General features: G+C 40.8%; 1 protein-coding gene across 1 annotated transcript in view; it reads right to left on the bottom strand.

Moving 5' to 3' along the window:
- LIN28A (lin-28 homolog A) overlaps positions 1-21,698 on the bottom strand; it is a 28,502-nt gene extending 6,804 nt beyond the window's left edge. Inside the window, exons 1-2 of the mRNA XM_073669129.1 lie at positions 21,668-21,698; positions 15,390-15,568 (exon numbers count right to left, since the gene is read on the bottom strand). Of these exons, the coding sequence (XP_073525230.1) occupies positions 15,390-15,568; positions 21,668-21,698 (210 nt within the window). The remainder of the gene's footprint in view (positions 1-15,389; positions 15,569-21,667) is intronic.
- Positions 21,699-23,465: the final 1,767 nt, after the last annotated feature.

The raw sequence follows: 23,465 nt of genomic DNA, 5'->3' as shown, positions 1-23,465 counted from the left end.
GCGTGTTTGGGGTCATTGTCCTGTTGAAAAATAAATGATGGTCCAACTAAACGCAAACCGGATGGAATTAGTATGCCGCTGCAAGATGCTGTGGTAGCCATGCTAGTTCAGTATGCCTTCAATTTTGAATAAATCCCCAACAGTGTCACCAGCAAAGCACCCCCACACCATCACACCTCCTCCATGCTTCACGGTGGAAACCAGGCATGTAGAGTCCATCCGTTCACCTTTTCTGCGTCGCACAAAGACACGGTGGTTGGAACCAAAGATCTCAAATTTGGACTCATCAGACCAAAGCACAGATTTCCACTGGTCTAATGTCCATTCCTTGTGTTCTTTAGCCCAAACAAGTCTCTTCTGCTTGTTGCCTGTCCTTAGCAGTGGTTTCCTAGCAGCTATTTTACCATGAAGGCCTGCTGCACAAAGTCTCCTCTTAACAGTTGTTGTAGAGATGTGTCTGCTGCTAGAACTCTGTATGGCATTGACCTGGTCTCTAATCTGAGCTGCTGTTAACCTGCAATTTCTGAGGCTGGTGACTCTGATAAACTTATCCTCAGAAGCAGAGGTGACTCTTGGTCTTCCTTTCCTGGGATGGTCCTCATGTGAGCCAGTTTCTTTGTAGCGCTTGATGGTTTTTGCAACTGTACTTGGGGACACTTTCAAAGTTTGCCCCATTTTTCGGACTGACTGACCTTCATTTCTTAAAGTAATGATGGCCATAGAATTTGTATTATGGCAAGAAAAGAACAGCTAACAGTCTATTCAGTAGGACTATCAGCTGTGTATCCACCAGACTTCTGCACAACACAACTGATGGTCCCAACCCCATTTATAAGGCAAGAAATCCCACTTATTAAACCTGACAGGGCACACCTGTGAAGTGAAAACCATTTCCGGTGACTACCTCTTGAAGCTCATCAAGAGAATGCCAAGAGTGTGCAAAGCAGTCATCAAAGCAAAAGGTGGCTACTTTGAAGAACCTAGAATATAAGACATATTTTCAGTTGTTTCACACTTTTTTGTTAAGTATATAATTCCACATGTGTTAATTCATAGTTTTGATGCCTTTAATGTGAATGTACAATTTTCTAAGTCTTGAAAATTCAGAAAAATCTTTAAAATGAGGTGTGTCCAAACTTTTCATCAGTACTGTATCTATATCAGTAATTTTCACTTACTGTAGAGCTGATGCAAAACTACAGTTACGAGTATTGTCAGACAGTCTCAGGCAGTCAGGGTGTGTTGGGAGTTATGGTTCCCCAACAGCTCAAGAGTAATGGGTTGAAAGTCACTTTTATGCACAACAGTACTTACTAGTAAAACTGACAGACGTTCAAAAGCAGTCTGACAAATTAGTGGGGGCCGCTAGCTTACACCTGGATTTTCCTGTCCCCCCCCCTACCCCGGCTCCTCCAATGAACTTGTTTCATCAGGGAAAGCCTTACCCAGCCAAAGAAATCTAGTATTACATAGTGACCGTTCACATGAAGAGCAATCCACATAATGCAATGATGACTCTAGTCATCTAGTCAGAGGCGTACAGAGAAATCATGGGGTCCCATAGCAAAAGTCCTAATTGTCGATCATTCAGAGCAACTCTTCATTCTGGCTCATATTGGGACTCCCTTTCTATAATGTGGATAAGCTTTTTAATGCATATAGAACAGGACTGCATTCAGGAGACAACCCCTTTAAAAGGTTACCCCAAGATGTGCATTAATTACATATTAATTTATTACATAGACCATGCATAGATATTACCACCCCTGGAACCTCTGTCAAGTTTTGAATTAATTTCAAGTCACTAAAACGCATCCAAAACAATTTTCAGACACTGCGGAGCCTTTCACAGCTATGTTGCATGGACAGTTGTTGCAAGTAAACAAAATGGGACCTTTCGGAAGTGACAGGCTGCCTGTATGGGATGGTTTCATCCAAAGCGGTGACATGCTGCAACTGCTTGTGTTGCATTTACAGTAATCACATTGCTGAAATCGGGCCATCATATTCTGTGGGGCTGTTCAGATATTTGTCATCAATAATATTAACATTTGTTACAAATGGGCTCATTAACTTTTCTGTATTTCACAATCATTGAATCCAATTTTCAGATCAGCATGGGGATTAAGATTTTTGAGAAAACCCACTTGTAAGATAGGTGTGATAATGACCAGGGAACGTATTTATTCAATCAATAGTGTTTACTTATTTTCAATAGGTACCCGCTCCTCTCCAGGGCCACAATCCCCAACCCACAAACTTGCACACCCTCGCAGAATCTCAAACACCTTGACCTACACTCACTCTCGGAATCCCTCCTCCCTCTTACACAATGCAGATACTGCTGCCACTTTATATAACACCACAACAGCTGCAGCTGTCAATTCGGTCACCCCCCTCACAGATACCATAGCTGGCACACTCAACAGGCAACCCTGGCACACCAACCTGACTAAAGAACTGCGAAGGGCCTCCAGGGTTGCTGAGCGGAGATGGAAAAGTTCCCACTCCAACGAGCATTTAATCGCATTCAAACAGTCCCTCATTACCTTCAAGTCCACACTCACTGCAGCAAAACAAACATACTTATCTCTCATATCCTCCATGTCTCACAACCCTAAACAGCTATTCAACACCTTCAATTCTCTACTCCGTCCCCCAGCGCCTCCTCCCTCGCCTCTCATCTCAGCCAAAGACTTTGACACCATCGCCTAAAGTCCCCACTGTTCCTCCTCATATCTACTCAACTCTCCTCCTCCAAAACCAGCTTCTCCACCATTATGGAAGATCAAGTTTCCTCTTTATGCTCCAAATCACAACTTGCCACCTGCGAACTTTACCCTATACCGTCCCACCTCATCCCTAACCTCATTACAATCTTCATCCCAACCCTAACCCATCTTTTCAATTTGTCACTAAAAACTGGTGTCTTCCCCTCATGCTTCAAACATGCCTCGATCACACCCACCCTCAAAAAGCCCTCCCTTGACCCATCCTCTCTGACTAGCTATCGCCCCATATCACTTCTCCCCTATGCCTCCAACCTACTGGAACACGTCCACCTTGAACTGTCCTCCCACCTCTCCTCCTGCTCCCTTTTTGACTACTTACAATCTGGCTTCCGACCTCATCACTCCACTGAAACTGCCCTGACTAAAGTCACCAACGACCTATAACTGCCAAGTCCAAGCGACCCTACTCTGTCCTCCTCCTCCTAGACCTATCATCTGCCTTTGACACAGTGGACCATTTCCTCTTACTACAGACACTCATCTCTCGGCATCACAGACTTAGCCCTATCTTGGATCTCTTCATAACTAACAGATCGGACATTCAGTGTCTCCCACTCACACACCACCTCCTCATCTCACCCCCTATCTGTCGGTGTCCCCTAAGGTTCAGTCCTAGGACCTCTACTCTTCTCCATCTACACCTTTGGCCTCGTACAGCTCATCGAATCCCATGGCTTTCAGTATCACCTCTATGCTGATGACACACAGATCTACCTCTCTGGACCCAATATCTCCCTCTTACTAACCAGAATCCCACAATGTCTGTCCACTATTTCATCTTTCTTCTCTGCTAGATTCCTAAAAGTTAATATGGATAAAATAGAAGTCATCATCTTTCCACTGCCTCACTCAACCCCCCCCCCCACCATCTGACCTATCCATCATAGTCAATGGCTGCTCACGCTCCCCAGACCTCCCCAAGCTCCCTGCCTCGGGGTAACCCTGGACTCTAACCTCTCCTTCAAACCACATATCCAAGCCCTTTCCACTTCCTGCCGACTCCAACTCAAAAATATCTACCGGATCAGCACATTCCTTAACCACGAATCTGCACAAACACTAGTGCACACCCTCATCATCTCCCACCTTGACTACTGCAACCTCCTGCTCTGTGACCTCCCTTCCAACACTCTCACACCCCTCCAATCTATCCTAAACTCTGCTGCCCGACTAATCCACCTGTCCAACCCCCCGCTATTCCCCGGCCTCTCCTCTCTGTCAATAATTGTATTGGTGATTTTTTTTTTACCTTTATATAGGTTTATTAGCACAAGTGGGCTCCCAGTGCATTGGCAGACATTACCTTCTTACAGTCAAGGCACATATGAAAAACTAAAAAACATGTGGAGAACAAAATACAAGCTTCATACAAATATATCTTGATATACACCACTATAAAACACTGAACAAGTTCATATCACAACCACCAAATCTTCTGACCCAAAGCAGTTCAGGTCAGGACACCTGGTCGTAGGCAGGGTTGCCAAACAGAAATTCATGGTCAGTCTGTAAAACCAGGAACTATTTTTTTCCTGTCAAATAAGGAACTGGTCACTTGATTAATTCTACCCAAACCACAAGCACAGCGCCTGGTTGTGTGATTTCAATTAGGTATGTCTTTCTCTGAAATGCTGCCGCATTTCAGAGGAAACATATAGTGGTGCTTGAAAGTTTATGAACACTTCAGAATTTTCCATATTTCTACATAAATTTAACCTAAAACTACATCAGATTTTCACAAAGTCCTAAAAGTAAATAAAAGGGAATCAAGTCAAACAAAGGAGTCAAAATATATGATTGTCAAGATCACATGTCTGAGTGGCAAAAGTTTGGGAACCTTTGCTTTCAGTATCTGGTGAGACCACTTGTGCAGAAATTATGGCATGTTGATTAATCAGCTTGATGAAATTTTAGGCTTATTCCTCCCTACAAAACAGCTTCAATGCTGTTATGTTGGTGGGATTTCTTGCATTAACTGCTTGCTTCAAGGCCTTCCACAACATTGGTGCTACTAATCTAAGTTCCCTTACCCTCATCTTATACTCGCCAGCTGCAGTCTTCAGCTGTCCCCGATGGCATTCTGGTCCCATGCTGCTATCATGTGACCGCAACTTCTGACTGACCAGAAGTCAGAGGTAACAGTCACCAGCTCTCAGTGCAAGTCTATGAGAGCCGTGTTCTGGCCCAATTCTGGCTCTCATAGACTTACATTGAGTTGTGACTTCCGGATCACCCAGCAAACAGTGGCGCAATTCAGCAGGTCACAAACTGCTGGAGACAGACTGAAGCGGCGTTGATGAAGACGGCGGCTGGTAAATATAAAAACTAGGGTCACAAGCTTTCAAGCACCATTGTAGGTGGCCAGGAACTATAGGAAGAGGCGACTCTTGAATAGTTTGGTGCGGTTCCTGGCAAGCTTCTCCCTGCCTTCCTCCAGTTGATTGGCATGGCACTCCCATATGTGTACATAAGGAGAGACCCATCAGGTGTTTTTTTTTTTTTTTTTATAGTTTTTACTTGAAACCCCAAATATAAAATTTTCCATCTTTCAAATAGCATAAATGACATACAGTAGTAATTCCATAGTATAAAACAATCAAAAGTAACACGACTTCAATTCCCTAACCCACTCTAAACCCAAATGCCAACATTCCAGAGAGGATCATTTTCATTTTCAGAGCAGTTCTAGAATAATGGAGTATCAAATTCATAGAAAGGGAGAGAAGATAAAAAAAAGTGACTAACAATTAAAAGGATAGCATCGTAAATATTCTCTCTCTAAATTAGAAGATTTGTGGGCAACCCTGGAGTATCCAACCAAGGACTCCATATCTTTTTAAATTTGAGAATAGAGTTACATTCATGATAGATTCCTCTTTCCAACCAGATTAGATTATTTATTCTTCGTTGTAGTTCTCCCATAAATGGAGGTTGTGTGTCTAACCAATGAAATGCAAGAATTTTGTGCCTGAAATAAGATACGAGAGATACCCATGAATAGGGGCAAGTCAGGACCCACTACATCTTCATATATGCCCAATATACATATACGGCGGATCTCTTAATTTCACTCCATACACCCTTTCTATCAAGGATATGACCTCATTCCAAAATGGGCTTATCTGACACCTGTCAACCTTTTAAACAGTATTAACTATATAACTGGAACGTGGCCTCGGATTAGTCAGGTCTCTCCCTGTATTCTCTGGCCAGCATTTCAAACTACATTTTCTTTAAAACACTGCAGCATTTCAGAAAAAAAAGACATATCTGACTGCAATAATGCAACTAGGCTCTAATTCATGCTGCCCGTGGTTTGGGCAGTACAAATTTAGTCACAGGTACCCTTTAAAAAAAAAAAAAGGGATCAGAAGTGTTACAATATCATGTAGCTACCTACCAAGTAATAGGGGTCCACTCCTGCCCACTATTCCGGTATGGCATATATAGTAGCATTATTTTATAAAGTGCTCACTTTAGTATTTTCTTATGATGTATAATAATCATATTACATAGTTTATAATGTATCCATAGTCTTAGACGATCGAGTTTCTTCTCTGTAAGCATGGGGATTCCCTTGTAGTCTATTCTTGCTAACAGCCATCTACTTCTTTGCAGGTGGGTGGGGGCTGCTAGATTTCCCCGCTTATGATGGAGGGAAGAGATTCTAACTACCCATATAAAGAACAAAAGGCATCTCAGACATGCTATACATTCCCTGCATTCCTAACAGAGTAGGGGGAGGGGAGAGTAGTATGGGTGGTGGGGAAGGGACTAGCTTCAATATGTAGGTAGCCATGTGGCCTGTAGTTTGCTTTGGCTGATGTGAAATTCTGTGGTATGGATAGAATGCTATTTTACAATGGTTAGTACATATATTTTTATTAACAGATGTACAGCACTTCCAGACTTTATACTAAGATTTGCCATTTTTCATGTTCAAATCTCTGGCAATATTTACTAGGAAATTATTAACTTTCAATCTAGTGTTTGCAGAGACATCAGCTATCTGTAGGACATTCCTGGCATGATCTAGAGTTGTATTTATCAGCTTTGTCAGAAAGGAAAATGTAGTAAGACAAATTAGCAAAGTTATGGAAGATCGTCACAAGGAAATCCACGTATAGGTTTAATTAAAGATTGCTTATTAGCCGCGTGGTCTGTAATGATTAAGCCGAGGATCAAAATGCAGACATTGGGAAGAGATGCATCATTGTATTTACCAGTATGTCAATTTTGTGGTAGAAGTATATTATAATATGATATTTAACCGGTCATTCTAAAAGGGTAAAATAATGTTGACCTTGTAAAATGCTGCAATTATTTTGTAATGTGACAAATTCAGTGAATAAAAGGTTTACATTTGCCATCCTTAAAGCCATATTCAGACATCCATGTTTCACGTACATGTTGTAGCCGTGATTTTCATAGTCTTTAGGGCTGGCTGTTCAAATGCCCGTGGGTTTGTTTGTGGACCTCATGTCTGTTCAAAACTCAAGGAGACATGTCTGATTTTTACCAGCATCAGGGATGAAAGGTGCCAATACAACTCTAGGAGTCCATGAAAATAAGTGTGCAGTCCGTGTACTGTCGGTAATTACCATGAAAGAGGATAGGTGAAAAAAATTGTAATTTACTTATTTATCAATACGTGAAAAACACTGATGGCAAAAACTGAAACACTGACCAAACACTGATGAGGCTCACATACAATTTTTTGCATAACTGAGCAAACATGTACGTCTGAATGAGGCTGTATGGTGATGCTTTATATCCTAAACCTCAATTGTAGTGGTTTTCTCCGTTTTAGGCTATGTTCCCACAATGAGCTTTTGGTGAGTTTTTGGCACTGCTTATTTTCGCTGAGCAAAAACCGCAGTCTTACCATTGCCGCAAAGCGGATGGGATATGTAGAAATCTCATGCCTACTGTTTTTTTTTTTTCTAACTCTGCATAAACAGACTTACGATGTGTGTTTGAAATCTGTCATTTCAATTTCTCTTGCAGGTACACCAAGTTTTATGTGGGGATTTTCCCCATATATTTGTATTGGGACTAAGTATCCGCAAAAAAAAAAAAAATAAATAAATAAATAAATATGGCAGCATGTTTACTTTTGATTTGAGTTACAGATCAAAATCACTCATTTAAATTTTATTGGTAAGTAGAACACTTAGACAGCATCTTATTTGTATTACTTACTTGCTTCCAAAGCGAGCTGACATTCTATACTCCTACTTCTATACCTGTCCTCTGCTTTCGACACAGTCGACCACTCCCTACTACTACAGATCCACTCCTTTCCTTGGCATCAAACACCTTGCCTTTTCCTGGATATTCTCATAACTCACCAACTGCAAATTTAGAGACTCCATTCCCACATTACCACCTCATCCCACCCCCTCTCTGCTGGTGTTCCACAAAGCTCTGTCTTGTATACCTTTTGCCTGGCTTCCAGTATCACCTATATGCTGATAATACTCAGATCTCTCTCTCTGGCTCAGATGCCACCTCTCAGCTGTCCAAAATCCGAGAGTGCATCAGACATAGCCTCCTCCTGCTCATCTTGCTTCCTAAAGCTCAATGTGGACAAAACCGAAACGCATCATCTTTTCCCCACCCACTGACTCCCCTACCTGATATCTATCACAATAAATGACATCACACTTTCCTCTGTTCCAGAAGTTCGCTGCCTTGGAGTAACCCTTAACTCTGCCTCTGCCTCCAACTCAAAAATATTTCCAGAATACAGCCTTTCCTCAACACTGAATCTACTAAAATGTTAGTTCATGCCCTATTCATCTCCCTCCTCGACTACTACAATATTCTCCTCTATGGCTCCCAACTAACACTCTTGCACTTCTCCAGTCTATCCTTAACTCTGTTTCCCAACTAATCCACTTATCGCCTCACTACTCCTGTGAAAATCCCTTCATTGGCTTCCAACTCCCCAAGGTATCCAGTTCAAACTACCAACATTGACCTACAAAGCTGTCCATAATGTGTCCCCTCCATATATCTCTGAACTAATCTCCCAATATCTTAATCTCCTGTCTCCACAGCACCTCTTTCTCTCCTCTCCACTCGTACATTCCACACCTAATCGCCTCCAGGACTTCTCCTGAGTATCCCCTATCATTTGGAATTTTGTGTCCCAACATGATCAATTATCCACCACATTCAGAACTTTCAGACCGAACTTGAAAACCCATCTCTCCAAGGAAGCTAATGTGGCACCCCAGGGGTCTGGTTTCCACAGTAACAGCAATGTTATGTCTGAGAGCAGGTGGGAGGTCTCTTGGTCAGGGATCCTATGCATGCCACACCTCCTGCCCAGTCCTGGGAGGGGAAGAACTTCCCCTATATAAACCTGGGGCTGAGGCAGGGTTAGAGAGTTCAGAGGGAGAGTTCAGCCAGGAGGGGCTGACAGGGAGCTGTGGCTCCAGCTGGGCCCAGCTCCTGGGCCATGCCAGAAGTAGAGACAGAGAAGAGAAGCAGCTATGGGAAGAAACATCAGGAGCTCTGTGGGAGCAGTGTTACAAGGAGTCAGGGGCTGGCAGCTGCAGAGCTCGCCCTGACTGAGAAGATTTCTTACCGGACCCGGAGTCCGAGGCTGTGGGGACTAACTCCTACCCAGCAGCAGAATCCGTCAGGCAGGGGATTGCAGGTCCTCTGGCCAAGAAACCCGAAGGCATGGTCACACGCATGGGACCAGCACCGCCGTCGTGGAGCGGAAGCTACTAGAAGGCCCCGAGTCACCGGCCATACGGGTGAGCACCACACGGTACACTCAGGGACGTGGGCTACTTATACCCGCCTCTAGCAAGGTAGCCAGAAGAGTATCGTTAGTTTGGGAGGCCTACAACTCCGCCTGGCCAGGGGAGATCCCATCTGCTCAAGGACTGACCAGGCCCCAATCGCTAGCCAGTACTCCGGGAGGGTCTATCTTTGTCACCAGTAAAGACCCTGAACTACACCGTACCGTCTCCGAGTGGTTCCTGCTACCCCCATCATCCACGTCGGCTGCCCTGAGGCCATACCCCTCCCGTTGGGGGTTATACTATCACGCTGCACAATCCTACCACTGGCCTCAGCGGTCTGCCCTGCAGCAGCAGCTCCTTAGCTGTACTCAACGGGTGGCGTAGTCGTCCAACATCTACCGCTAATACAGCGCCACTTAGTCTGACTCCCTGGGCACGGACCGGATCACCGCCACGAGACTACAACCCTAAAGAGATCCGGCTCCGGGTAAGCTCCCGCGTGCGCAACGCAGCGCGACACAGGCCCAGGGGCGCGTCAACTTTCAGCCTGCAATGACCCTGCTGCCACCTCACCACCAGAGGTTCTGCGACCCACCCCCCCAACCTAGTGTCTCCTTCCCCATTACCCTGTAGAATGTAAGCCCACGAGGGCAAGGTCCTCTTCCTTCTGCTCCAGTTTGTCATTGTTAATTTATATTTTTTATGTAAACCTTCCTCAAATATACATCACAATGCAATCAATGGTGCTCTAAAAATAAATAAGCTTTATTGTTGATATTTAATCCTAATAACAGCCACAAATTCGTGAAAAAAAATAGTTGTACTGTTCTACAATGTCATTGTTTATACCTAGAAGATATGACGATAACCTCAGCACACCAATTGGTATAATTTGATATTTTATTTGCAGTCCACAGTAATAGACGTTTCAGTCGACAAGACCTTCATCAGTGTACCAATTACTGCGAAGAGAGCGCAAGGGTAAGGAAGGAGAGGTGTCCCAGTGCAGGGATTCCTTCTGTGCCTAAAGATAGAGAATGGTGCTGCATGGACCGCGGTATCCGCAGTAATTGGTACACTGATGAAGGTCTTGTCGACCAAAACGTCTATTACTGTGGACTGCAAATAAAAGTATCAAATTATACCAATTGGTGTGCTGAGGTTATAGTCATATCTTCAAGGCTTTGGACCCAACTCATGCACCCAGGTCCAGTAATGCTGCTTTTTCTTTCATTATTGTTTATAGATATATACATGTGAAACCAGAAGGTTACATACACTATATAAAAAGACACATACGCATGTTTTTCTCAGTATCTGACATGAAATCAGAATAAACCTTTCCCATTTTAGGTCAATTACCATCATTTTTAATATTTGCCAAATGCCAGAATAATGAGAGTGAGGTGCATCTCACTAAATTAGAATATCATCAAAAGTTAAATTTATTTCAGTTCTTCAATACAAGAAGTGAAACTCATATTATATAGAGTCATTACAAACAGAGTGATCTATTTCAAGTGTTTATTTCTGTTAATGTTGATGATTATGGCTTACTATGGGCCATACAAATATGTATAGATTTACTTTTCTATAACCTGTATGCCCATAGTAGAGGTCTGATATCTCCTAGGGGGTGACAGATTCCCTTCAAACGTTTGGGATATCCATCCACAAGCTTCTCACAATAGTTGGTTAGAATTTGGGCCCATTCCTCTTGACAAAACTGGTGTAACTGGTCCAGCTTTGTAGGTCATCTTGCTCGCACCTGCCTTTTCAGCTTTGCTCATACATTTTCAATAGGATTGAGATCAGGGATTTGTGATGGCCACTCCAAAACATTGACTTTGTTATCCTTAAGCCACTTTGCTTCCATTTTGGCAGTATGCTTTGGGTCATTGTCCATTTGGAAGACCCATTTCTGCCCAAGCTTTAACTTCCGGGCTGATGTCGAGATGTTTCTTCAGTATTGCCACAATCTTTTTTTCTCATAATACCATCTACTTTGTGAAGTTCACCAGTCCCTCCTGCAGCAAAACAACCCCACAACATGATGCTGCCACTCCTGTGTTTCTCAGTTGGGATGGTGTTCTTGGGCTTCCAAGCTTCTCCTTTTTTTCTCCAAACGTAACAATGGTCATTATGCCTAAAAAGTTCAATTTTAGTTTCATCAGACCACAGGACATGTCTCCAAAATTTAAGGTATTTGTTCCTGTGTGCATTTGCAAGCATTCATCTTTTTTGTGTTTCTTTTGGACTAATGGCTTCTTCCTGGCAGGGTGGCCTTTCAGACCATGTTGATACAGTACTCGTTTCACTGTGGATATTGACACAATCTTACCAGCTTCTGCCATCATCTTCACAAGGTCTTTTGCTTTTGTCCTTGGGTTGATATGCACATGTTGGACCAAAGCATGTTCATCTCTGGGACACAGAACTCATCTCCTTCTTAAGCGGTATGATGGCTGGACATTCCCATCTTGTTTGTACTTGCATGTAATTGTTTGTACAGATGAACGAGGCACCTTCAGGTATCTGGAAATTGTACCCAAGGATGAGCCATACTTGTGCAAGTCCACAATTCTCTTCCTGATATCTTGGCTGATTTCTTTAGACTTTTCCATGATGCTACACAAATAAGCAATGTGTTTCAGGTGTTGGATTAAAATACATCCACAGGTATGTCTCTAGCTCAGATGTTGCCAAAAAAACTATCAGAAGCTTCCAAACACATGACATCATTATATGGGCAGTCCAGAATTATTTAAAGCCATAGTAATCTTAGTGTATGTAAACTTTTGACTTTGCAGTAAATAAAATGCCTTAAAACATTCTCTCTCTCTCATTATTCTGCCATTTGCCAAATATTAAACATTATGGTAATCCTAATTGACCTAAAACGGGAAAGGTTTATTCTGATTTCATGTCAGATCTTGAGAAAAACATGCATGTGTGTCTTTTTATATAGTGTATGTAAACTTCTGATTTCAACTATTTTCTGTAATGGCAATTTATATATCTGTAAATTGAGAAAGATTTTATTTTTTGCCATGTCCTTTAGAATAAACAAATGCGAACCAGTGATTAGTGAAGTAACGTTCATACGAACATTCTTTCCCAATTATCAGCCCATATAAAAATAAAATAAAAAAACAAAAAAAAAAACAAAAAAAAAAAACACACCCTTGAAAAGCGTTCCATTTTCTTTAGATTAACCAAATAAATTCTGGATTTTATTTAAAATATAACAATGCTCCTGAACTGCATGCAGACAGGGAGAGAAAAAGCAATGCATTTCGATCGCTAAGTGATATTTGTCAAAGCTGATCTAAATATGCCAGTAAAAACACTTGTTCTTTGGGCGATATTTTTATACATAAACAATCCAAATCAGCTATCATTTTATTCCCATTAGTTTTCATCAGCCAGTAAAAGAGCGCTAATCAACTTGTATATATTCGATTGGTGCTCGTTAATGGGATGAAATAAGCCTAAGGGTTCATGAAGACATTAGCTCAACACTGTCCGATATCAGAACACAATGCAAGGACTGGCCGCGGATCTCCCGACCGGAGCACGACAGCCTCAAAGAAATATATGAAGCTGTCACGGTTGGGTTGGGAGACCTGCAACCAGTCCAAGCATTGCATTTATGCTCTGACCGTTTTGCATTGACTTCTGCATGAGCCCTTAGGGAGAATTTACTTGCAGCTTAAAATAGGAGGACATTAATTGAAATTGATCAGTGTGAATTTACACTGGCAGATTATCTTGAACGAGTGTTCCTCGGAAAGTGCCTCTCCCGATGTTCATGCAGTGTTAACAGGCTGCCAATCACCCAACAAATTAGCAAAATGCTGGTTTGCTGGGTGACAATTTTTTAAGCGTGCATAAAAATCATAAGTCTCAGCAGGATGTAGGCCTGTGTAATCAGGATCTGTGTTGCCGAGAACAATGACAACGCATGCGCACAAAATCTACTTCCGATCGGTGTGCGTGTTGGAAGTCCAGTCAGCCATTCACTAATCGGCTTTTATGCAGCTGAGCAGTGGACATTTAACTGCCACTATCAAGTGTTGTAAACGCACCTGTAGATGTAACGATCATTTAAGGGGAGAATACAAAAGTGCATGAGTCATGTGTCCAATTGTGAGAATATTTTTCCAAATATCAGCGCATAACATTTAACCCCTTAGCGAGAGCAACACAATACATGCTTTGGTCAGATTCAGAGAGAGGGAATTAATTCTCCTCAATGTTTAACTTAACAGAGATTAAGTTTTAATTAGAACTTTAACAAAAAGGTTTATGTTTTGGTTACATGATTTCAAGTATCCGTTTAGGTTACTTAGTGAACCCCCCTTTGTTTTCCATTTCCCCTTTTAAGTGTCATTACTGAGAACTTTATGGGTAGCTTCAGGGAAATTCTACTGTTCCAGCTTTCAGTTAAACCCTGGTCCATAAAGGATGGTGCTTCATAAAACTACTTTACAGATCAGTAACTTGCAGCTGCTTAGTTAACATGCATGCTAGATATTGTTAAATGACCACTTTGCTGGCCAATGAAAATTTACATTTATTTGGTTCACCATCAGGGCAAGGTCATGACTATCTGCAAAGTATCCGGGAAATGGAAATTCAATTGATGTATTATTGTTATTATAAATCATACCCTGCTTATTGCTGTGGAAATCAATACACAACTACCAGTTTTGTGATTAGTAGCTGCATTAAAAAGAGAAGGAAAAAAAATACAATTCTATCATTTTTAAAGAACATATTTATTTATGAGCATTTTGAAACTGAAAGCGATGTACCCACTGCATCCTATCTGTGGATCTGGTGAACACTATTCAATGAGAAACTTATCTTCTGGTTTCTGGATGTCTTATCTTAATCCATATCCTGCTTACATAGGAGATATTGGGATAGGAAATATGGTGCTCTGTGATGGAGCCAGAACAAAACCTGCAGAGCTTTTGATGTTGGGAATGTTAGTGGCTGCAATAAGGAAATTGGACATTCAGGACAATAAAAAGAGATATGCTCAGCATCCCACCCATACACTTCCAAAATCTCGAGAATGCATAGGTCAAGTAAAGGTTACAAAGAATCCACTACTCAAGGGTCATCCTGACATATTCATTCTGGACACTGCAGGAGGTCTCATCTCCAGAGAGAAATGTAAATCAACAGAATTGATAAATGTGCATGAGAAGGCTGATGACAGATTGATTTTCCTATATACAAGAATGTAACATCAGTGTACACTGTGTCTTACAATAAAGATTTTGTACACTTTCATGCCATATACATCATTCAAATGGTATCTTAATTTTTTTTCTGATTATAAAATGTAAGATATGTCCAAACTTTCAAGCCATGATATACATCTGCAGATATATGCCATCTAAATTCTCACGTTCAAACTCTACACTGGTTCTCAGGATCTAGTCCAGCGGAAAAGCCTCAACTGCAGATCTTATTTTCAAACTGACAGATCAATTACTGCATGTTTATTCCAGCCTCTATTGGGCGTTTGGTGGCTAGCCCTCATCATAGCAAACCTTGGCAGTCATTTATGTGACTCAACAATACATTTTTGATTTTGGGTGGGGCAGAAATACTAAATAACTAGGCAAGAGTGCTGAAAACTCACTAGCACTATGCAGATGATGCTCCTGGACAAAAGAAAAACCTTTCAGCGCTAAATACAAAACCACCACACCAATGCTTTATTTTTATGTTGTTTATAATCATTTTTATTTTAATGGCACTGAATCCTATATGTCATGTTGAAATTCCAATTTACTACTTGCAAAAATAGACCTCTTACCTGATGCACAAAGACGTCTACAGAAGTTTGCAGATCAACACCTTCAGTCTTGGTCATTGTGAGGAAACCAAATCCCATCCTAACATTGAACCATTTGCATACTCCAGATCCTTGAAGGACAGTGAATTCCCCTAGCTGCAGAGGATCAGAGGCATCAAGAACAGACTTTGTGAGCCCACCTATAAATGGGAAAACAAGTAGTTAATAAAAAAAAAAAGTCCAACACATTAAATTACATTTAAGGGCTCTATACACAGTCAAGTCAGCCGTAGCTGATGATTTTGGCCTGAACAGCCAACTATTTTATGTGTATGAGGGTCTCCCAACATGATATAGGAAAAAAGTAGTATCAGGCATGTTGAATTTGAGCAGGGTAAATAAGCTGCCCCCAGAGGTTTCTAGCAATGGCTTAATGCCATCTCCCCATTCAAACCACAATAGTTCCCATAGTGGTCCATATTATATAACGCTGGAAAAACTGCACCAATGCCTCAATGGCTCCCCCAAGGAAACTAGCAAAATTTCCTATCAAAGATATAAAAATCTAAAAAAAGGAGGCAGCACGTCCAAAATAGTGAAAAAGTAAGGATCCTTTGTTCACCAACACCAGCTACATTTCAGCTCTCTCTGTGGAGCTTGAGAAACGTGTTGGTGGATAAAGGATCCCTACTTTTTCACTATTTTGGATGTGCTGCCCCCTTTCTTGGAGATAGATATCTATTCATCTATCTATCTATCTATACACACACACACACACTCTACTTGAAAGCATAGAGTGAGAAAGAAAAGTGTACCATTAATTTGATCACACCATTTACAGGATGGTCATAGGTGAAGGCAATAGTCTATGGCTACTCTGTAAACTGTGGTCAATTTACCGTACTACCAATCTTAGGTCAAGCTGTTTTCTAAAGTACCATTAGACACATTTGCTTATTTAAAAGCAAAGTCAATTCCATATATGATTAAATATAAAAGGGTAAAACTGAGCAAGTGAGCAGCACAGTTGATTTGAGATTTACTTCAATTTCTATAACTTCCACAAGGAAAGAGCATAATTTTAAATAATGCTCGAAGAGATGTACACAAGGAAATTCACAATCTTTCTATACATCCATACATATGGTAAACAAGTGTTGTGGTATTTTCTTGCTATATCTTCCTTTATTGCAGCCAGTTGTCTTAGGGTATGTGCCCACGTAGCATTTTACAATAGTATTTGATGCGGAATTTCCACAGCGGAAACGCTTGTAAAACGCTTGTCAATCCGCACCCCATTGTCCCCAATGAGAATCCGCAAGTTCTATGCCCATGCTGCGGATTTTTCCGCAGCGTTTTTGAAGCGCAGAAAAATCCGCAGCATGTCAATTAATTTTGCGTTTCCGCATGCGGAATTGCCTTTTCAATACAAGAAAAAACGCAAGGCAATTCCGCATGTCGAAAATGCACGAAAAACGCGCAATAAACGCTTGCGGAATTCCGCATGCGTTTTTCCGGGAACGGACATGCGGAAATGAAGCACAAATTTTCCACAACGTGGGCACATTGCCTTAGAGGAGTTATCCTTTTTAATTTTATTGCACCATAGGGCTGCAAAGTTCTAAAATATCAAACGGATCTACTACTCACCCTCCAATGTCCAGCACAGCCGGCAGTCATGTTATAGTCCGTTTACACAGGCACACCGCGCTTCAGATGAGCATTGAACAATTAATATATCATTCAGTGCTCATAGGCTGCCGTTATGTTTTTGCAGAACAGAATGATGCGCTGCTGAGAACCATGATCTTTTGGACAAACTATAGGATCATTCAACCCAACGAACAAGTATTTTGCTCATTTGTCGAGTGATCGGTAGCCTGTTTAGACTACACAATTATCGTGAGCAAGTGCCTTATAAAATAGATCGAGCCCTACTGAGGAGGCAAAGGAGGTCCCTTTGGATCTGTTAGCTGTTAGGGTATCAGTGTGCAACTGTATGGTGCAATCAAGCTGTAATACAAGATTAATCCTTTCTAGAACTAATGCTTTTAGTGCAAAATAGCCATGTAATACAACATCCAATAATTTCTGGATTTTTTTAGTCCAATATTGTAATATTGACACAGAGAAAGAAGTGGGGCCTTATAGAAGGTTATGGCCATGTGCCACCAGAAAAGCAATCAGTTGCAGTGCTCAGCTCTGCCATTGGTTTATTTTGGCCTAATGCTCTCCATTTGCATTTTATGGTGCATTAATATAGTCTTTTACTGTCTTTGTTGGGTTCCAATAGCTTCCAAAATTCACTGGAGCTCATACACTGTGCATAGGTAAAGCAGATTTAACATTCCATTCTTTTGGGAGTGAGGAGGAAGAAGTGCCCTGAAAAAGACCACCCTTAAATCATGCTACAATTTAGAGAAAAATACTTTGCCAATAAATAAAATGGCAATAAATACAAGCTAAATGTGTAGAGATTTTAATACAAACTTGTCTCAGTACATGATTAGGCTACATTCCCGTGATGAGTTTTTTGCTCTGCATATTTTAGAAAAAATGCAAGTAACAAATCTTACTTAATGGGTGCAGAAAAGCTTCAACATTAAAAACTCATCATGGGAACATGGGCTTAGTTGTTCAAGGTTTACAGGTTGCCAGCATTAATGTGCTATAGTGGTGGCATGTGGAGGTTGCATAAAGTTTGTCGTCTCATTGGTTACTTGCCATAGTACTGGCATCAGTACGGCAGGTTGCTTGCAGGCTGTAAATAAATGCCAGCGGAACCATCTGCACAGAACGAGCAGGTGATGGAAAAGCTGGATATAGCTTATATTTTGTTATTCCTATGGGTTGAACTAGATGGACTTAGTCTTCCTTCAACCTTAAAAACTATGTTACTATGTTATTCGGCAGAGGACATTTGCTGCCCATCTTTATTTTTATCCATTAAACTCTCAGACAGACAATCTCTCCAAGTTACTTACAAAACTGTCAAGAGCGTGCTGCTCTATCCATGTTCTCACAGATACAACACATTCATAGTGCACGTGGCTGTTCACATGTCCAGGTTTTTTCGCTGAAAGAGTAGGCACCAATCAAAATTAACCATACAAGTCTATGGGTCCGTTAAAGTCACAGACCTCACACAGATGATATCAGTGCACAATTTGTGTGCTGTCTGTGATCAACATTGCAATGTATAGAACATTTGCAATTAATTTATTCTTTATCAGTGATAAGTAATCACTGATTAAACTGATGGTACAAACAGCCAGACGGACCAATCACTGATGAAAATCAGATGCAAAACAGTTTTTACGTTTGACAAAAATCATGGATGTCTGAATAAGGTCTATGGCATCATTGAGACAGTGATTTTTCTGGTGCGCAAAGAAAGGGTCCATGTACCATAAACGTTTTTTGATACAATTTTCGTCAGGGTTTTGATAGGTTTACACTGGTTTTTTTTTTTTTTAAAAAGGGGAAGACTAAGAAGAAAAAGTATAATGTCAACATACCCTTCGGTTTTTACCATCAGCACTTCAGCTTTGATTTTCTTCTATGAAAAAAAATAAAATTGCCAAGATTTTTCCATTGCAATGTTAATCACGGACAGCAGATTGTGCACTGATGCCATCTGTGTGCTTTCATGATTTTCATTACCCATAGATTCACATTGGTAATTTTGAACCATGACTCAGATTGAAAATGGACATGTCGACATATTTTTTTTGCAGAAAAAACGTAGGCATGCGAATATCTCCATAGATCAAAGGGTAAATGTGCTATCCTAAAAAAAAAAAAAAAAAACATGTGCAAAACGGACATCTGTATAGGGCCTAATCTAGTGGATGAAAAAAATATAGCTAAAAGCGCTTAGGTGGGCTCAGAGCTCATTTTGGGGCACTTTTTTTTTCCAGGTGTTTAAGATGTCTTACCATACAACTTACAACTCATTCAAATGATGGTATATTCAATCTGCGTGCTCAACGTGGTCCGCAAACAGATCCATTATAGCCAGTGCACATTGCCAATTTTCCACCCACAGCCCAATGGTTCACATGGAAAAAAAAAAAAAAAAAAAAAAAAAAAAAAAAAAAAAAATCGCAACATACACCATTGTAGTCTATTTTACAGACGAGAATAATGCATACAATGTAAAAAGTAACTCCAGCACCAATCCGCAATGTGGACAAGCACATGGAGTCAGTGACATCCACAATTTGCAGAGACGACTTGTCCGTCTTTAAAAATATCCTTCTGAACCAGTGTTTATGGCTTCAAGTGTTTTTACAATTGTTGTGGTGGCAGATTTTTTTGTCAAACACTTGACCCAAGTCTATGAAAAAAAAACCCTCCTAAATAAATTTTTGACTGTTTAATAACAACTATACCTGGCCATAGACCTAATGATAACTGTCTATCAGGATGATTTTAGCAATGATAATGTTAGTAGTCACCTGTATACTAATGAAATAAATAATTCTACAAAGCTTTTCTCACCCATTACCAATAAAGACTATGTAATATTTACTTTACTATAAAAATTGCACGAGGAGCAATGCAAATGCTCATATGTCCCACAATACTACTCAGATCGCAACAAAAAAAAATTATTCGAAACTCTTTGCACAGGCGTAAATCTTTATGTCAATGAGCAACTTTATCAATACCAATACTAATTGTATCAACAACAATCATGAGCAGTCATTTCTCTATTATATAGACATTATAAGATGATCAGTGCAATACAAGGATAGGGCAGCAGAGTGTATCCAAATATCATTCTGATGACTGTTTCCTGGATAGAACACCTATCCTTTCTAGTCCATTAGGTTTCTATTGGGCTCTTCACATTTCTATGGGTTTTTTTTTTTGCTGCCAGAGTTTCCGCTGTCTGTTTTTTACTGTTTCAGGCCAGGTTTAGCCAAGCATATGCAAATTGGTTCCATTTTTATCCAGAAAAATAAAATAAATAGAAGCTTTTTCATCCGTATTGTCACTCGTATTCTGTCCGTATGGCTTCCGTTTTTTTATATTAACGATTTAATTATAAAAGTCCGAATAATGCCACAAGTAAAGGAAGTCACCTGCGCTGCTGCAGTGAGTTTTTGGTATGGCACAAGTCCCAGCAGTAAGGGATACAGCTTTCTGTGTGAATAATCACAGTCACCCACCCCTCCCAAAAAAAAACAAACCTTAACGTGAGCTGTTTTTTTTTTTTTTTGCACGCCAGTTTACTTTAATTGGCAAGTCTGATTCCACAATATGATGGATTCACAATATGAGTCAAAATAGTGCATGCGGCGTTTTTTTTTTTTTTTCAAAAATATGGACCATCAGTCCACGTGAACTACTACATTAACTTGGATTGGTCAGTGTGTTGTCTGTAGGCTACCAGTTTTGTACAGGGGCAGCACACTGACCAATAATATGGCCATCTGAACCTACTCTAATTGGCAAGAGAAGGTGGTTTTTTTTTTGTTTTCATATGAAAAAAAGTTATAATATAAATATATAAATAAGAGACTAATGAAAATCTGACCCAGCCAATTATTTTCAATTATATATATATATATATATATATATATATATATATATATATATATATATATATATATATATATATATATATATATATATATATATATATATATACACACATACATATACACACACACAGATGTCTGAATGAGGAGTGCATTTCATTTTCAGACTTGGCAGAGCTAAAGCATTGCGGATATAAGTGATATTACATAGCACTTTCGCACAATCATACAGCTGCCCAGGCTAATGCAGCATGGCACACTAACCTAGTTATATAAGCACATGAATTATTAGTCATATGATGTGATCACCTCCAGGATGAAACAATATACTAGGACATCACACAAACCAATGGCAGCATGTGAGCTTATTCTGAGCATCACTTCCTAACTATTGCAGGTTCCCAAGTGCTCCGTGTTGGCACTCAAGTGCTTTGCTATTAATAACCGGTGCCTGCACAAGTATGTGCACACTTCATGGAGGGGGAAATGCCACCATTTCTTATAAGTATTTGTTTCTACACAATGCAGAACAACTCCCCAATTGAAAACAGGTATGTAACCCCCATTTGCTTTTCATTATTGATAGTAAAAGGGATCTATGAAGAGGATTGGCAGCAGAGAGCTGTAAATTCCTGGGAAATACAGCACCACCTCGTCAGTAATGCTCACTATATTTATAGGACCCTGTTCATAAAGAGACTACAAATGTACCCCAGTCCCATACATAAATAAAAAAACCGCATTCATCACCTGTGAGCTCCTGGTTGGAGACAGATCCCATGTTCTCAGATCCTTACAGAAGCCCCAGCAGACGTTACTTGGCCTTGGGTTTTGCAAGAAACCTTAGTATCTCAAATCACCCACCCTCCCCCAAAACCAGAAAAGGAGATTAAAACGCATAGACGGGGGAAATAAGGTTTGCTACATCTTTACAAGACAATAGCGATGGGAGGGCAGTTGCCTTTGAAAGATCCAAAATTTTGCAAGACAATTGACGACCAACAGGCAAAGCTTCCCCTTTCACTCCTCCTCCTTTTCTTACCAACACGCTTTCAAATCTTAGCAAAAGTCACCTTTCGGCTGAAATGCCAAGAAGCGCCCCATCCCCCAATCCCATCACCTTCTGCCATGTTGAGCCCAAAGGTTAAATAGCTGTCTTCTATCAGAGGTCAGGCCAAGCTCCCACGTAGGTCCACATGACTAAATGTTGTCATATTGTCCCATCACATGCTCCTCGCCAACAAAGAATATTCTCTGGAAATAATTGCGAGTTTTGGCTTGGTGTGCCACAACTGCTCAATCAGCAGCAGAGACCACCTGCCAGGACAAAAATGAATGACTGCCACACTTTGGCACACTATTAAGACCTCCCCTATGAAGCCCACCTCCCTGGACAACTGGAGCTGAAAGATGACCAGTTAGGGGTTGAGCTGACCTGGAGTGATTTCCCAATTCCATCTCCTCTTATTGCATCCCCTCCCCCAGAGCACAGAAAGGAGGGGGTATTGGGAACATTTGAGAAGGATTTACTCTTCCAATTTTTGTGAGTTATTTTAAGATTTTGGATCCAGGTATTTTCTCTTAGCCCAATTCTGGTGGTTTGAGTCCATCTGCAGTTGGCTTAAATGGAGTGCAAACAGGGTAACCCTCTGCACTGAAGTAGCCACACCAACCTGCACCACTTCATCACATTTTCTTATTTTTCCCAGTTCCATTTCTATGCAGATGCAAATTTGTATATGTATAGAGAGAGAGAGATGTGAATCTGAGATGGATCTGTGACCTATTGTTACTTTGTATACCACTGGCTTTAGTGCATTAGCAATGAATGGTGGAGCAGCCAGCAGGGCACAGTTCCTTCATTGCCTCAGGGCTCCCTGGCTCCTTATTAACAATCTGATTAGGTGATAACTCCTTTCAACCCCCATAGAGGAATGTAAAGACCATCTTTGTGTCACACCCATGCTTGGGACAAAGACCTTGTCACCAGTGTGTCCAGCCACAATTTCCTGTGGTCAGTTTAAACTGGTCTGGCCGCTGAATTTAATTGAAACCTTTAACTATTCCCTGCCTGAAGTGTCACCAAGAAGGATTGGAGTGTTGGCTTTTAGTTAGCATCTCCTTACTATGCCAATTCCAATAGTAGATAACATATAGAGGATATATGAAGAAATGTCAAGTAATTTACTTATTACCTCGATTTGAATTAAGACACATTGAATAATATTACTATAAATATTATTAGCTTTCAAAAGATCGTAATCCAGTGTCAAAGTGGACTTGAGTTTCCAGAAAAGACAATACTATGATGACTTGAGTTTTAAACAGGTGAAATTAAACAGTTTCATGTTTCTATCTATCTTGTCATATACCAAGCGCAGCATTTCCTGCAGTTATTACTATGGTGCTATTCTCTTCTCTACAGGTCTGAAGTCCCATCAGGTTGGTCCTCAAGAAGATCAATACTTGAAGGTCCGATTAAGGTCCACCAATTGGAGAGTTTCTGATTCAATGTAGGGTCATGGCTGGGTTTATTGGGTCTAGTGTG

The sequence above is a fragment of the Phyllobates terribilis genome, unplaced genomic scaffold, assembly GCF_046119375.1.
Source record: "Phyllobates terribilis strain yellow unplaced genomic scaffold, ASM4611937v1 Scaffold_2__4_contigs__length_985480577, whole genome shotgun sequence".
NCBI classification, from domain to species: domain Eukaryota; kingdom Metazoa; phylum Chordata; class Amphibia; order Anura; family Dendrobatidae; genus Phyllobates; species Phyllobates terribilis.
This window is presented reverse-complemented; position numbering and strand designations above follow the sequence as displayed.